The 18,391-nt window shown below is 34.6% G+C and overlaps 1 protein-coding gene across 4 annotated transcripts; it reads left to right on the forward strand.

The window, feature by feature from the left end:
• Positions 1-118: 118 nt before the first annotated feature.
• LOC123563489 (uncharacterized) lies at positions 119-17,577 on the forward strand. Of its 4 annotated transcripts, none has more exons than XM_045356321.2 (3): positions 119-226; positions 13,004-13,172; positions 14,121-17,577. In XM_045356321.2, the coding sequence occupies exons 2-3, from the start codon at positions 13,008-13,010 to the stop codon at positions 15,027-15,029; spliced, it is 1,074 nt and encodes a 357-aa protein (XP_045212256.2). In that variant the 5' UTR covers positions 119-226; positions 13,004-13,007; the 3' UTR covers positions 15,030-17,577. The 4 variants fall into 4 exon arrangements, with proteins under 4 accessions (XP_045212256.2, XP_045212254.2, XP_045212253.2 ...); XM_045356319.2 differs by lacking the exon at positions 119-226 and adding an exon at positions 3,479-3,606 and having other exon boundaries at positions 14,121-17,575; XM_045356318.2 differs by lacking the exon at positions 119-226 and adding an exon at positions 12,317-12,417.
• Positions 17,578-18,391: the final 814 nt, after the last annotated feature.

Below are 18,391 nucleotides of genomic sequence, written 5' to 3' on the forward strand. Positions count from 1 at the left end.
TTTCTCAAAATTACAGAAAAACAGACAATATAAAAGTTAAATTTACATATTCCTAAGACAGAATAAAACTTATTCATCCTTTACATACAATAAGTAGTCACTTATAAGCTGTCTCTGACTTAAGATTAGGATTTAAATGCAGAAATCAAGGGAGACAAATCCGTAAGAACAGTAATAACTGCCAGGATCAGATTGGAGATATTCAATTGAGAATTTCAACAAAAAGGTAATATTTTATGTCTGTATACTGTATACTATAGTTATACTTGTCCTATAAATGTCCATTTAGCAAAATATACACAGTCATTTTCCTATAATAAGTGTTTTTACTGATGTAAACAGTACAGTCTCGGGTCGGAATTCCTGGCAGAGGTAAGGGTGTTTTCAATGATTATTTCTAATAAATTCTAAATGTAAGTAGTGTTCCAGTAGTATCAGTATTGTAGATAATGAATTTGTCCTAGTTAAATTGTTAGTGATTTCCATACTAAATCTTTCTCTGTAAAGAAAGATGGGGGTTGTCTGAAGCATTTATAAAAGTCTGAAAACCCTATTCCCTTACAATATACAAAGGGAATGCCACGTTCCTTAATCACAGTTACACTACAACGTAAACCACAATAGCGCAGACACTCATTATCAAAGATAAACACACAACCACACACAACTAACTAACAAAGAAAAACAAAAACAGACAAGTAAGATATAAGAACACTGCGGGGCACCGCTTTAGATAGCCTGGGAAGCCGTTGATGCTTTTGTGCTTTGTCAGAAGAAACCATACCTAATATCTATGCATTAAAGATCCCACTTAATTTGCGCTAACTGGTGTTAATTGGCATTCATCGAGTTTCTGATATTATCAATTTGCAGGTAGAAAAAATGTCTAAAATACATATTTTCTTACACTTTACAATATTCTAAAATATCTATTATCTATTAAAATTATTGTGTTACAATAAAACTTTAATCTTTTACAATATTACAATAAGACCATAAAACATTTGTCAAACCTATTGGAACGAATATTGTTTCTGAAGCACCAAGTAACAGGTTTTGGCTATACATTTTACCATATCATTGTTGGAGAATAAAAATCAATATTTTCTCATTATCTGAAAGGTTATTAAAATTTGGTTCAATTTCTACAGCGGTAGAAAAATTATCGTCGTAAAACTGAGAAAGTATCACAATACAACATCACATGTGCTTCATTTTTTTACTGATGATCTACAAATTGGACCTAGTCAATTTTTCAACTGGAAGAGTTTCATACCGCCCCGTCTCAGTATGAAGTGAGGCCACCCCATATCGAAATGTCGCATAAGCACTTTTAAGTTTCTTAGGTACAAACATACACATGTAAGGTTCAAATTCATAATTTTGTTTAAATAACTTGTAGGTTCTTAAATTATTGCCACCTCTACCACTTGTTCCTGTATCATTATTCAGAGGATTATATCAGTCTGACAGTCTTAAATACTGACATCAATGCATTCTCGATCTTATCACAGAAATATTTAGAAGGCAAATGCGTTCGAGTCATGTTAATTTACTATAAAGGGCAGCATTTGGGGATATATATTCCAACTCTTTAATACAAGACAAAGACCTGTTACCCCACGTAGACGCGCCGTATGGAACAATATTAGATTCTTTCACTGGTTGTAGGTGCAGATGGGAATTTCCGGCCTCGGGGGTAACTGTTTAGAGGCTCCTGCTACGCATATAGCAGTTTTATTGAAGTATAAATGTTCACTAAAAAGAAGGCTCAGATATGTGTACTGGCCAATTATTTTCAAAGAATGTTCACCACATAAATAACCTTGCTCTTTGCATACTATTCCTATTACACCACTTTGACAAAACAGCAATCATACTTTGAGGATCGGGCTCATATTCAGCACTCAATACAACATCATCTTCATACCATAATATACAGACCCCTTTTCACGATGCTTTGATCTGTACTACTAGGTCGTTGATAAATAGATTAACAAAAGAGATGACAGCGTACAACCTTGACGGAGTCCACAATAAACATTGCAACGATAGAATCCATTCAATCTTAAATATGAAGAAACTGATTGATAAAAGGACTGTTAGGCTTTATACATATTTCCATGAATACCGAACTTTGAAAGTTTTTGCCATAACATATCTCTGTTAATAAAGTCACATGCCTTGCACACAGAAGGTAGCTTGTCTTAGTCCTGTCTAGTATCAATAATATTAGCCAGAATGAAATATGATTTACAGTACTTCTAGATTTCCGAAAACCATTTTGTTCATCTGATAAAATGTTGTTTCTCTTCATACATTTAGATAATCTATCGTTCAACAATAAATCTTGAATGTACATTTTATTTGAAAGAGATCCAAGGGATCCTATATCTTATCGTGGAGATAAGATAAAGGATCCCTTGGATCTGAAGTCTGAATGGGGCTAATTATAATTTTCCTTAATCTAAAGGTATAATTCCAATTTCAAAACATACATTACAAAAAAATATGCAACAAAGAAAAACAAAATTCATTTTTAAGCATCTCCATTGGTGTATTATCATAACCATATGCTTTAACAATCCTTACTTATAAATTAGCATTTTGTACATCAAATGAAGTTATATTTTCATTCAAACTATTGCTGTCATTTAAAGGTATATTTCTATCTAAAATAATTTTTTCCGTTTAAGTACAACAGGAATATCTTCTGCAACAGTTCCTTCTAGAAGTACTTCCATAGGTATGGTATTATTTCTGGATTGTGATACCCCTACCTTACCTACGGTTTTCCAAAATTCTTGAGTATTACTTGCACTATCAGTCAAAATGTCGTTTTGTAACTTTAGCCAGGTATTACATATTAAATACAGCTTGCTTCGAATGAAACATTTACAATTCAAGTTTTCAAAATCTTTACTAGTCTGGAGTCGCAAAAATACTGATTTGGAATAAATGAGAAAGAAAGGAGATCCTGCCGGCAGAAACGCTACATAAGAAGAAGCAATATGTTCATGATGCACGTCTAAGCACCAGTTTTTTTTTTAAGTATAATGCAGAATTATAGAATGTTATTTGGGTGGTCGCATTAAGAAAAACAAAATGATGTTAAAACAATAACAATGTAACTTGTCAAGACGTTTTACCATTTAAGTAAAAGAAAAAAGAGATGGTAAACTCGCGTAATGGTAACAAGTTTTTCTTTTTTCATTTAACAAATGTTCATGTAAAAGCCACGAATGCTTTGATGTCTCTATTTTGTATAATTAAGAACATAATTACTTATTATAATAAATTACCATCATTCATTTACATTATTATTTAGATATTAACGCAAGGAAAGGTTACGTTAATCAAGCGAATAACGCTTACAGCATTTACGGAAATTAACGGAGATTCACGGTATGTCAAAAACGCCCATTCGTATATATGAAAAGACTTGCCGAAGGCGAGTTCGGCACATTACGAAGATTTACGACAACGTTGATGACTTCACTTGCGTTTTGCTCGTTAATCAGTTGTGGTGTATACTGTTTAAATATATCTTACTTTTTCATGATGTGATTCTGGTATAAACTGTGATTATATACACCATATAAGGAGGTAAGAAAATTCAGTTTTTGAAACTTTTTTTTTTCCTTTTTAGTACTAATTAAACTATTTTCTTAAGTCTAAAACTTATAAGAATTATACGTTTACAATTCTGACAGGCTCACACGATTTCAAATAAAACAAAATCATGTTATGCATAAAAAATAAACGTGCATCTTGCTTCATATATGTATGTAATAGCATATTGTATGGAATAGTAAGTCAAAACAAAATAATAAAAAAAAGAAGGATATTCTTATTAAAATACAAAAATGTTCGTTGTCAGAAATGCAGGTGTTTAATACTTTGACAGTTTCAAGAGCTTAGACATTTATAAAGAGGAAATTATCTTGATTTTGTTATATCTGTGTTGCATTTTTGCACCTGTTCATTGTACATCTCCATTACATTAAACCGACTCACTCGCAGATATTGCGCAGACTATTTTATAAGCTTGTGGTCTTTCGTATTAATTAAGTGATATACTTTTTTTCGAATGACACACGTAACATGTTTAAAACTTGCCGGTATAGCTGTATGTGTATTTCTTGCGTTTGATTCTAATGTCCACTTCATTTATATTTACAATCATATTTTATGCCGAACTGGATGAATGAGGTTTTTTTTCAAAATAGCAACTGAAAAGCTTTAAACAGGTGAAATAAATTCTTTGTTTAAAGATTGAGATGTTTCTAGTTACACTCAGTTTGTGCATATTTCGGTGTGATTTATTATTGTATGAACTAATTAAAACATTGCCTGAAGGCAAGCCGATCAGTCACCAATGATCTTTCCTGATTAATTGTCACATTCACTTAGTACATATACAACACAATCTTAACTCTTACCCTGCTAAATTTCTATAATGAACTTGTCCATCTTTCAATTTGGACAGTGCCATTAAATGTTAAAAGGGGTGCTTACCAAAAAGATACTGACTGAATGGCGAACAGTGTAGATCTTTATCAGACTGCACGGATGTACAGGCTGATCATGATCTACACTGGTCGCAAAGGCAGAATTAATCGTGTCCAGCATGATAAGGGTTAAGAGAAAGTATGCTGTTACGATTGTTACAACTTTGTAACACTTCAAATTTTAAAGTTTTAAGCGTGTATGTTTCATACATGTCGTGTAGAATAGCACAATATAATGCAAAGATTGTTTCATGCTTGTCATGGAATTACAAAGCTGAACTAAAAACTACTACATTTTTTGCACCGTTGCTATTTTGTTTTGTTTGGTATTACGCAGTATTTCAGTTATATTAATAGTGTTACTGGATTCCTAACCTGTTCTCTATAAGAAGCCCTTTTTCCTATATGAGTAAAAGGTGAAGGACTTAAGAGCATACGTCGCTCTCACGAGAGCTGATTATAGCGACTCTTTCAGTGAAATACTCCGAGACTTACCTGGATAGTTTCTTCACTACATCATGGTCTTATTGCACCCACTTGTTTGAATGCATTAAAGTGTGTGCCATGTTTATCTTATATCTAAGGTAGCGGACCCACATGCCAATACAGTCGCCAAATTCCGTATTCCCCGTATGGGATTTCAGCATTGTTACGAAATGTCATTTGGGCGTATAGCTACGTTTCACCTCCGAACAATGCCAAACTGCCTGACGAAATGACGTAAAAACACAACGAAATTGTCGATTACAGACCCAAGACCTTAAAAAACAACTATTTCTTTTCATACTTTACAGTAGTTGTTATTCGTCTCATTGACTAATATGCACACACTAACAACCGTACATTGTTTATTGAAAAAGGAACCCAGAAATTAGTTAAGAAATGTTTGCCCTTTAGAGAAACAACATATATAAACTGGCATGGAGAGATGGAGCTTAATTCTTAGAAAATGTTTTAATTACTCTGTGTGTGCTTTCAATACAAAACCATTCCATTTTTGGCATTTTATTGTTTTGTTATCTAAAATACACTGTCAAAAAAGGAATGTGCAATGGGTGCGTTGTCATATCATATAATATATGTGACACATTATTTACTAACTTGCACATGAACATATAAAATCAAATACAAAAGTATCGTAAAATTTTCCAGCAGTAAAATTTCAGTAACTAGTGGTTTTCTAATTGATCAATGACTTCCTTGTAATCAAAATTCTTTTCCATAATAGGATCCTTATAAAGATCGTTACTGGCTCTCAATTTTGAAATATAAATGTCACATTAAATCTAATTGTGTAACATGGCGTATGGTAATTATAAAATCCCAAAACATGATGTATACGTTATGAATCATGAATAAAAACAGTCATTCTTCTCCCACGTATTGATACAACATAAATATTTAAACATTAAATTTTGTAGAAAGATGAATAGGAAAAACATCATTCATCATTATGGGCAGGTATAACTAGGATTTGAATTCGGTCATGCCATTTTTTCCCTTACCAGACGCTGACTAGTCGCCGTTCTTTTGGGTACCAGACACTGACTAGCTACCGTTCTTTCGAGTACCAGACACTCACTAGCTACCGTTCTTTCGAGTACAAGACACTGACTAGCTACCGTTCTTTTGGGTACCAGACACTGACTAGCTACTGTTCTTTCGAGTACCAGACACTGACAAGTTACCGTTCTTTCGCGTACAAGACACTGACTAGTTACCGTTCTTTCCAGTACAAGACACTGACTATATATATAGCTACCGTTCTTTTGGGTACCAGACACTGACTAGCTACCGTTCTTTCGAGTATCAGACACTGACTAGCTACCGTTCTTTCGAGTACCAGACACTGACTAGTTACCGTTCTTTCGAGTACAAGACACTGACTAGCTACCGTTCTTTCGAGTACCAGACACTGACTAGTTACCGTTCTTTCGAGTACAAGACACTGACTAGTTACCGTTCTTTCGAGTACAAGACACTGACTAGTTACCGTTCTTTTTGGTACCAGACACTGACTAGCTAACGTTGTTTCGAGTACCAGACACTGACTAGTTACCGTTCTTTCAAGTACAAGACACTCTAGCTACCGTTCTTTTGGGTAAGACACTGACTAGTTACCGTTCTTTCGAGTACAAGACACTGACTAGCTACCGTTCTTTCGAGTACAAGACACTGACTAGCTACCGTTCTTTCGAGTACAAGACACTGACTAGTTACCGTTCTTTCGAGTACCAGACACTGACTAGCTACCGTTCTTTCGAGTACCAGACACTGACTAGTTACCGTTCTGTTGGGTAACACACACTGGCTAATTACCGTTCTGTTGGGTACTAAACATTAGCCAGCTACCATTTGGTTGGGTACTAGACACTGATTAGCTACCGTTCTGTTGGGTACCAAACACTGATTAGCTACCGTTCTGTTGGGTACCAAACACTGATTAGCTACCATTTGGTAAGGTACCAGGCACTGTTCAGCTACTGCTACCATTTGGATAGATGCTAGACGTTCTGTTGAGTACCAAACACTGCTACCATTTGGTTATGTAACAGTCACTGTTTAGCTACCGTTCTGTACTACACACTGACTAGCAACTGTTCTGTTAGGTAACAGACACTGACCAGATACCGTTTGGTTAAGTACGAGACTTTACTAGTTCCATTCTGTTGGGTACCAAAAACTGATTAGCTACCATTTGGTTAGGTACCAGACACTGTTTATCTACCTTCTGTTGTGTACTATACACTGACAAGCAACTGTTTCTGTTGGGTACCATACACTGACAAGCAACTGTTGTGTTAGGTAACATACACTGACCAGGTACCGTTTGGTACGAGACTTTACCAGCTACTGTTCTGTACATGTCAATGAACATGTATGTCCAGAGGATAAAATGTCCATGATCATTTAATATCTTTAAAAAGCAATGTCAATACTGTATAATTACTAAAACTTATTTTACACATGGAACATATTGCCATTCACTGAGACTTAATATTTTACTAGTGCAGAATAATAAGTAGTATCGAAGTCATAGATCCGTGTCTTTGTGTCAGTACTGGTAAAATGTCACTAGACCAATATCAACGCCCGTGCCACAAAACCGGCTCCGGTTCGGAAGACGGTTTCGTTTCGGAAATTACTCTCTATTGACGTAAGTTCTTTCAAACAAAACATTTTAGTGTCCCTTGCACTAAGTACCTTACATTTATAGAAGACACAGCTAGTGAGTACATATTTAACTGACTGATGAACAAAAACTATCGCTCTTCGACCTAGCTGTTCGTGGTTTACAGACCAACTTCCTGAGGCCAAACACTTAAAGTTTGTGCGTAAATTTAAACTAACAACCGACCATCAGCTTTATATATGGATGCTTCCGTAAATAATTCAGGCCCGAACCGACTACTTCTGTGATAAGGTAAAGTCATGTGGCACTGACCACAAAGGTTGAGCCAAGATAACAAAATATCTGCTAGGAGACAGTCAAGATGCTGTCCGTCCCTCCAACTCATCCTCAAAGGAATTTGCTCAGAAGTTTAGTGGCTTTTTTACCGACAAAATTGAAAATGTTAGGAAAGACATTATTTCGAATAGTGGAACGGATTGTGATTCAGACTTGAATTTTTCAGAGTATCAGGAAGTTGCAAACTGTCTCGTTGACTTGACTCCTGCAAGAGGTAAACAAATCATACAAACCCTGTAAACTTGACCCTTTACCAACATGACTTTTGAAGAAAGAAATGTCTTGGTGAACTTTTGCCGTTGATAATAAACATCATAAACACATCAATGGAATTAGTTTATGTACCAAAAAGAGTTTAAAAGTGCGAGAATAAGAGTAAGAAACCAGGTACACGAGGGACGGGACTGCAGTCTGCGTACAGAAAGTTTCATTCAACTGAGTAGGCTTTGAAAAAGGTACAAAATGACATCCTCACAACTATTGACCAAATATCTGTAACAGTCCTCATGCTACTCGATCTGTCTGCAGTCTTCGACACGACTGACCACCAAACACTATCGCCTCGAACATCATTCCAGAGTCACAGACAAAGCACATGCATTGGTGTCGTCATATCTATGTGACTGATATCAAACTGTATGTGTTGATGGTAAGTTGTCGACGCCTGTGTTGACGAAGAACAGTGTGCCCCAGTGATCAGTACTTGGTCTAAAGAATTAATTCACGTACGCTTAACCCATTGGTGCCATATACATACGTCACGGACTGCTTTATCATTGCGCCGCATTGTGGGTTGTTCGGCTGAAATCGTCTCGTGGATGCATTGCAACATGCTGAAGCTCAATGCTAATAAAATGGAAATGATGTTATTCACATCAAAGCATAGTTCCAAAGTACATTGATGCCGTCTCAGTAAAGGTCGGTGACTCTGTGATAAAATCCACAAAATGTGTTAGAAACCTTGACAACAGCCTGGTTACCCCACAACTAAACTACTGCAATGCCTTGTTAAGTGGTATCCAAACAGCATGCAACATGTCCAGAACTCGGCAGCTCGCGTTATCACCAAGACGCCCCGTTGCATTCATATAACATCAGTCCTGAAGGAGAGTAAAATACAAGGTGCAGTACAAGGTTCTGACCCACACCTTTAAGGCTTTACACGATCAGTCCCCTGTCTATATAAGGGATATGATAATCAGAAATCTAAGATCACAAGGCCGCTGTCACTGTTTATGCCAGTGACTAAAACCATGATGTAAGGCATTCACAGCTCTCAAGCTTTGGAACCCCCTTCCCGTCAAGATCAGGGGATGCTTTCAAGAGCCTGTAAAAACCCATTTCTTTGTACATAACAGCATTTCGTAAACTCTCCAATACAGTTTTCCTTTGTAGAACAGTAATTTATCCTATTCGCTTCAATACTTTAAATTATGTAGTTTGTCTTGTTTATCTATACAATGTATGTTTTATATTCATGAATTTTGTTAATGTAAAAATGCATTTTTTTTATTTTGTTGAATGTGTAATTGTTTGCATTGTTTGCAATTTATTCTGTAAATAACTTTTAAACGTGTACAGTCATGTGCATGAAAATAACGCTATATAAATGTGAAATAATAATGATATTAATATAAACTGGACCATAGTTAATAAATTTAGTCCAAAAGCTGGATTAATTAATGAACCTCAAACTGGCGTACTGTAAAAGCACATATTTTCGCTGGGTAAAAATTTCGCGAATTAGAAATTTTAAGTATGTTTGCGAGGTTTATTATCCGCGAAAATTTCTGTTTTTACAGCATTATAATAATGATACCATAATATCAACCATCAGATTGATTTCAGGACAGCAAAACCAGCTGAAAAGCATTTCAGTCCTCAATTTAGCCATTTATAAGTACTGACTATTTTACATCTGACTTCTAAAATAATAAATTGTTTTAGTGGTGGCTGATATGTCATTCAGAGGAATTGCATTTTCTAGACACCTATAACCTCGGTTTGTGGTTACCCCTTTCCGACGAAACCAGAATGAGTAATAATCACATAAAATTTGCATGAGGGGTGACTTAGTAATAGGGAAAGTTTTCATTTTCTTGTGCGAATATAATAAAAGTGTTAGAAAATTATTTTCTAGAAAATAAATCTGTCAAACTGTTCGATGTATTTTATGATGGTATGGACGTCTGTAGATCATCTAGGTGTCAATATATCAACAAATCTAGTGACTGAATGATTGATGAAGGTCAACTGTTCACAATGATACTCACCATGCCCTTTTTGTACTTTTTTTCTCGTGTTATAGTCTACTTATGATTTTTTATCTGACATTCTAGACATTATGCAATTCCTGTTTCAGTGTGATATCAAGATTTGTCGAAAATTGAAAATTATGCAACAGGAAGGCGAAAAGTTGAGAAAAAGAGCTAGCTCGAAACTAGCTTTTAAGGTTTTGCCTGTTCTAATCGCATGCATATTCAGTTTGAATAGGTGTGTTTTTCGTGTCTGTCCGTGCTCTAAGAAAGCTTAGTGCTTTGTTTCAGACTGGCAAAAGAAAGCCATTATTACGAGTTCGTTTGCGTATTGCATGCACTTAAAACACTAGCTTAGGGTTTGAAGCCTTGAAGATTTTGTTTTTTGGTGCCTGAAAGCTTTAGCCGACAAGATGGACAAAGTTTAATAAGACAGTTTTATTACATTGAAGCATTATAAAGTAAAAGGATTTCTTCATACAGGTGAAACAAAATATGATATATCAGTTCATTTCATAGCAACATAACAGCTACAAATTTGGTCCTTTGAAATGCAGTAAGACTTTATTTATATTTATACAATATACATATTATACAGACGAAGAAAACAGAAATTGCGATATTACAAGTACAAAAAAAAAAAAAAAAAAAAAAAAACAAAAAAAAAAAAACGATTGAGATCGGTCCAGATTATACTATAAACTATCATAAATATTTGTAATCATTCCCTGAACACAGAAAATTAGTTATTATAGCTCCATAGATCAAACTTTGATGTGTTTGATTTTCAAATGACAGGTACAACATAACATGTTCTCGCAATTGTGACCTGTTGCTGTAGGAACATATTTTGTTATTTGTATAACCCCATGTAAAACATGTGTAGACATTGGGTTTTATGTCATAACTGTGGTTTACTCCCATAGTCAGGTGGTCATTTTTTTTTCAAGAACAAGTTGAATTGTCATGTGGAAGGTAACGTTAATTTTTTGCTTCGTACTTACGTGATATCAAAGACCTGATAGTATTCAAAATTGATATTTACAACGTTTCTGATTAAGAACGTCGTGTATTAATGGAGATATACGACAGGGTTACTTTGTTGTCGAAGGCGGATTAATTCGAGTGATTCGTCACAATTTCAGTCATCTTTAGTGCATTCTAAATTTGAATTTACCTGGAATATGACAATCATTTGAATATTGAGTTTTACAGATGTTATACATCAAATAAGGGAGATAAAACAAAAACCCTACAATTTTTTTTTTATCCGCAATGAATCACTAAGCATACTGTCACAAGACTATGATTCCTGAATGATTAATTTAAACGTGATGAAAGCGATATAACTTAGATATACATTGCCGTAATATATTCATTTTGAAAACTATATTCAAACCTTGTATAGAGCTAACAGGATGTTTTGATGACTTTTTACGCCAGAAAGATAAAAAAAAAGTACAGCAAATTATTAATGATTGATATTACATTTTATTAATACTATGCCTAATAAGTGCAGATCTATTTGAAGAATATAACGGAAAATATCGGTAGCTTTTTATTACCTGCTTGGTTGCGGTGGATATTTGTCACGCATAAAAAACCCCGCTAAATTGTCTTTAAATGAGACTTGTTTCTATGTCCTCACCTCCTTAAACCAATGTTATAAAAGGGTTACCAGGGAAATCAGCTTTGAATAAAATCATTTTGACATAAGCAATTAATTTCTCTGTCAAATTTTAATTACTAACGATACATGGTCAGTTAACGGCTCATCCATGACAGTGACATCTGGTCATTTTAGATCTATCATACAGGCGAACCTGGGGTCATCTCTCACCTAAACGCTCACCTAATTTGTAACTGTGAGCGATCACATTTATTAAATGTTGAAAAAGTTTCTATGACACTAATAGCACTGTGATATATGATAGAAAAATATTCACGATTCAAACTTCAGTTTAAATGTAGACTTTATCATTATACCAAGGATAAATAATTAAGAGTCGCAACTGAAGCACGAAGGTTTCTAAAAAGTTTGTTAAATTTCACTGGTATTATGTCATTGTGACTTTTTGTCGGTATATAATATTATAATGTCAACGCGATTCTGTTTACTATTAATATGTCAGTGTCATAGTAGTAACACATTGTTTGTTCAAAAAGGACTTACCAAATGCGTGTAAATTTGAATAATTTCTATAGATACACTTAGTGGTATTTTACATGTAATAATTTGTGATTTTGATATAGGAAGTATAAATACGAGGTTCTAAACTTTTGTGACTTCTATGACAAGTCGAAAATATTGAATTTGGTGAAAATGTGCATTTAGGTAATGTCGCGGTATTTGCGTGATTATATCACAGTGATAAGACTACCTGACGTTTTAATTTTCTGACCGTCGTATGCAACATGAAAAATGAGAAAAATCAGAATAATAAGAACACATGGAATACATTTTTATTACAATTAATCAAAGTTTTAAACTAAACTTGGCTATATGCATTTTTGAGTCCAACAAACTCGACAATGCATTTTATTAAGAAGCATACGTTGACTACATTTTGCATACATCGCGTAATGCCTGTTTCCAGAAAACTTATATTTGACAACATCAATTTCCACTAAAACTATTAGCTTGGCAAAAATTCTATAAAAGCATGTTTTTCTTAACTTGACAATGCATGTTTTCACATAATAACTTGGCAATATATTCTATTAAACATGCTTTTACTAAACTTGGCAATATTGTTCTATATTTGCAGGTCAATGATGTGGTACCAATTTCTTGCTGTACTACCACTCTGTTGGCTACCTGGTATCTCAGGCCACGGTCGGCTCATTGACCCTCCATCAAGGTCCTCAATGTGGAGGTACGGGTTCAAAAACCCTCCAAACTATGATGACAATCAATTGTACTGTGGCGGGGTGCAGGTAATCTTTTTCTTTTTTTTTGTTTTAAAGCAATGACATTCACTGAGCGACTGGTCTTGTAAGGCATACAAAATATAAATCAAGTCTGTCATTTTGAGATGAACAGGAACTTTATGTGCCGGAAACCTGTGGTTTCAATTCATTTGAGTTACGACTGTTTTCCGTTCAGCCCTCGAACATTTATCATAATATGTAACAGCTATTTTCACAGTCTTTTGTAAATGTTAATTAGTAAGTACATCTTCAATTTGATTTTCGATTCATAAAATAGAAATAATTTAATGCTCTTTTATTTCAAACTAATTTGGTTGATATATGTACGGCGTATTACATATGAGCCGCGCCATGGGAAAACCAACATAGTGGCTTTGCGACCAGCATGGATCCAGACCAGCCTGCGCATCCGCGCAGTCTGGTCAGGATCCATGCTGTTCGCTAACAGTTTCTCTAATTGCAATAGGCTTTGAAAGCGAACAGCATGGATCCTGACCAGACTGCGCGGATGCGCAGGCTGGTCTGGATCCATGCTGGTCGCAAAGCCACTATGTTGGTTTTCCCATGGCGCGGCTCATATATTTTTGTGATATGTTCTGTTATGTAAATATTCGCCGGCTAGAAAGTTATTTGTTAAGTGATTTTATATATATATATAATTGTTTTGATAAATAAAAACCCTGCCATTTCCACATGTTTCCTTTTTTTTCAAAGTATGTCAGTTTTATAACGTATACATGTATGGACCCTTATAGACTGGTCAGTGATATAAATTCTTAAAATGTTGCCTTTTATAAAAAAATTCTTGAAACATTCCCGAAACAAACCCGGGAAACGTGACAGGACTATGGTACCTGAGACTAGCAAAACAACATGTTTTATTAGAAGAGTGTAAACTTGCGCTGATATCTTCTGCAGAATAACTTAAATAATGTATAAATTATTAAATTACAGGTGCAATATGAGTTGAACGGCGGAAAATGCGGTGTCTGCGGAGATCCATGGAATGGTCCACGGCCCAACGAACCTCCAGGAAAATATGCTAATGGGATAATTGTTCGGAAGTACTCTCCTGGAGAGGTGATTACAGTTGTTATAGAACTAACAGCTAACCATAAAGGCTGGATGGAATTCAAAATATGTCCCAATGATGACCCGTTGAAAACTGTAACTCAGGAGTGCTTGGATAGATATGTTCTGCCGTTAGCAGAGACTAGATCTCGAAAATACCATGTCCCAAATAAAAATGGCTACCAAAAATTGAGAATAAAACTAAAGCTTCCACAGAACGTCAAATGCAAAGCATGCCTCTTTCAGTGGATGTACAATGCTGGAAATAGTTGGGGAACTGATAAAGTGACTGGAAGAGGTTGTGTCGGTTGCGGAAACCAAGAACAATTTTACGGTTGCGCAGACATTGCAATCGGATATGACGACATTAGGATAAGTTCCCATAAGCGGCTTCCGGCGGATGAAGATGAAGATCCGAATGAAGACTATGATAATGTTCCAGAAATAAATGAGTGGCATTGGACAGCAAAACCAAGTATAACCCCTGAGTGGGAAACAAGCACTGATAAACAAATACAAACTATTCATAAAGATTCTCAGTCTTTCAGTTTTATGCCTGTGATGAATAACAATGGAATGAATCCTTGTATGTGTGTTTGTAAAAGGGCGCCATTGAAAATGAATGGCGGTAAAAAAGATAGCATAGAGGTAAAATTCTTTGATGGTTTGGAGGGACAAGACAATCAAGTGTGCATGTGTATGTGTCAAAATAGTGCCAGCAACTATAGCTTTTCATTCTTGTTTATATTATGTGCTGTTATAATAACTCGTGCTTTAAAAATGGCACATTAATGTTATTTACCTTTAATATATGAAAAAAAGGTGTGTGAGTCATATGGGCTGTAAGGACAGCTTTAAAGCATAAGGATATTCTGTAAAATATGTGTGTAACACATTGGCGAAGACAGCGACTGGTGCACTGTCAAAAGCTGTCTGTCTCAGATTCGTAACCGATGTATCGCTGGTTTGAATTACGTCGGAAATGGAACTCCGCCACCGTCTCCACAGTGACTCCTTTACCAACACTTGAGCACTGTGCAGTTGTCAAGGAAGCAGTCATCGAAGTGTCTACAGTACATGTTTAACACATACATAATGAGCCATAATGTTTATGTTTTGAAGATACTTACTAAATCATACATAAATCATGTCAATATTCAAAGCTCTAATACTTCACAAATGTCTCCAGTATGTTTTTGTCTCATTCAACATTTATAACAACAGTTTTTACTATTTGAGCATATCTGATTATTGCAAAGGTCTTAACCTTTCCTTGGCATTTTGGGGAATGCTATTGGTTTATGCATGTAATAGAATATAAGCTTTTGTAAAGATTTTTTTTTATCATTGGTCACATGAGCATTGCATTTTTGCAAATTGAACATCTATATGACCATGATTAAAACACTTCATTTTACGACCGAAGATTGGTCATTATACACGTATAAAAGTAATTCTGTACCTTAAATATTATTAAATAAATGTATATTCTATTTTCGTTCTACAAGTATAATTTTATTGTTATGAATACATACATGCTAAGTGTCTTGGTATAAACAGGTTCATGGAATGTGCTTGTCAAATATCCGAATCATTTTCTTTATACCATTCTATATACTACGTGCTTGTTTGAAATTAGACATTATGTTATAAAGGACACACATGTGCTGGTTAAATAGAACAATTTAAATAAGCCGCGCCATGAGAAAATCAGTATAGAGCATTTGTGATCAGCATGGATCCAGACCAGCCATTCGCGCAGTCTGGTCAGGATCCATGCTGTTCGCTTTCAAAGCCTATTGCAATTAGAGAAACCGTTAGACAACAGCATGTATCCTGACCAGACTGCGCGAATGCGCAGACTGGTCTGGATGCAGGCTGGTCGCAAACGCACTATGTTGGTTTTCTCATGGCGCGGCTCATTATTAGTTTTAGCATGCTCCTTGTCTTCTCGAAATTTAATTGAAACATTATTTTAGTAACAACCATACGCAAATAGTTTATTTTAAATGCGTTGATTTTACAACAACATTCCACATTTACAATGCTCTGTAAAACATTTTTTACAAATATATAAAGTATATATCTAAAAGACATTTTTATTTACAAAAAGATGTTTAGAAAGTAATTTCGATTTTTTTATTTAACAGTAACTATATTTAATCAGTTTACAACATTGAATATACTGTAAAATTAGAAGAAACAGTAGTCAGTTGCAAATTGGCAAAAACTTTTGAAAAAAATGCACAAATGATCAATTTCTATGTCCACTGTCGTTGTTAAGCGGCTAAGTTTTTCATTTTTCAATAAATACATTTAGTTAAATGAACAAAATTGCGCGTCTTTCGGCATATTCCCGCCACTCTGTTATGCAATAGATACGCCTGCTTTGTGAATAATAGCATGATAATTATTGTTTATTTTGAATATTCTTACTTTCTGCGTCATCATAAGACTTCGGTTCATGATGATTAATTTGATAGAGGATAATTGTTTGATTTTCTAAAATATGGAATATGTCTCGCCGAGACTGATTGAGATCATAAGCTTGTTTATGTTATGCTCATTGATGAAAAACGAGCAAAGAAATAAACACTACATGTCGTTTCATTCACAGCGTTTCATTCACTGTAGCATCAATTTTCATAAAATATTGCACGTTTTTAAGTTCCATTATTAGCTTGTTTTGTTTTCATGTTTTGCTTCAAATTACCGTGAATGATTATAATAAATCCAGTTAAACATGTATATAAATGTCACTTAGTTGTCTTTTTGTGCAAGCCATTGTCACATATAAGCCATCAAGAAGAACCGCCTTGTTGAATTTTTCAAATTTTGTTTAAGCTGTTTGTAATCACATGTCGTTAATCCGGCACCTGGCGTTAATCGACTGTACCCAATGTGCTTTATCTAAAATCTAAAGTACAAATTTGATTCTTTTCCCATATATACAAGACTGGTCAATGTGTCGCAATTCTTTTACATTTAAAGGCTGTTGACAGCCTCCATACCACACAGAATTAGAGGGATTAAATCGTTGAAAATGATTAGTGTCCAGATAGATGACCATCTTTTGACCAAAAGAAGAAGAAAAAACCAGCTAGAATACATGGCATAAACGATAAAAATACCGTTCCATCAATGAGATGACATTTAATGTTAGCCAAGACGGCAGATATAGAAATCAATATGTCCTGTTTGACACTATTTTCTTTTTATATATTATTTATTGGTCAAATTATTTTGGTGGATGCATGAAGATTGTGTTAAGATTACTGCTCAAATTAATTAATTTACTTTCTGACTACATGTATAAATTGATAAAAGTGAAATAAATAATGTTTTTACCATGAACCTTTTAAATTATATTGTAGGACTTTTTGCAGTTTTATCCTGTTTCTGAATGTATAAATCAAGTTCCAATTTAAAGGTTCTTGGTGGATAAGAAGCCTGCCATTCAAAATCAGGTATAGCGGCGTCACGACTTTATTGGCATCGAGTGAGAGTGTTGCTTGTATGCTTGTATCGTTCGTTGTTCTGTCGTAGGCCAAGCCTTAAAAGAAGTGACATTACTAATGCTGACAGTGTACTGAAGTTAATGTGGTTTAATAAATATTACGAAATATTAAGGTTTCTCATTTTCCAACACATATCTTAAGGGGATTACCTTAACTGCATTGTCATTTATTGTCTTACGCCCATGAGATAAATGCTTTTTATAAATAACAACAAAGTTTTAATGATGCATAATAATTGCAAAACCTTTAATTTGCCGTCTAATAAATGTTTTTCTTTGGATCGCTTCAAGGGATGCATACAAATTACGTTGAAACATGAAACATAAAGAGACCTGCAACCTATCACTCGAGGACAAAGCAGTTTTTTTAAACGAATCTCATCAACTGCACGCACATCAGATGTATATATATATAGATATTCAAGTTAAAGACATTAACGTAAAACGTTATATGAGATATTTTCCAACAATAATTACAATAAAGAAAAAAGGACATTATCTGCTTGGTAAAATGGCACTCTTGGCACAAAAGTTTGGTTATTCCTGTGATTAACACCGTTTTTCAACAATATATCATTTCTATATCAGTAATGTATAACCTAATTCATATCCATAAGTAAATAAAAACTTCCCAACC

The sequence above is a fragment of the Mercenaria mercenaria genome, chromosome 2 (genome assembly GCF_021730395.1).
Source record: "Mercenaria mercenaria strain notata chromosome 2, MADL_Memer_1, whole genome shotgun sequence".
In the NCBI taxonomy this organism is placed as follows: Eukaryota; Metazoa; Mollusca; class Bivalvia; order Venerida; family Veneridae; genus Mercenaria; species Mercenaria mercenaria.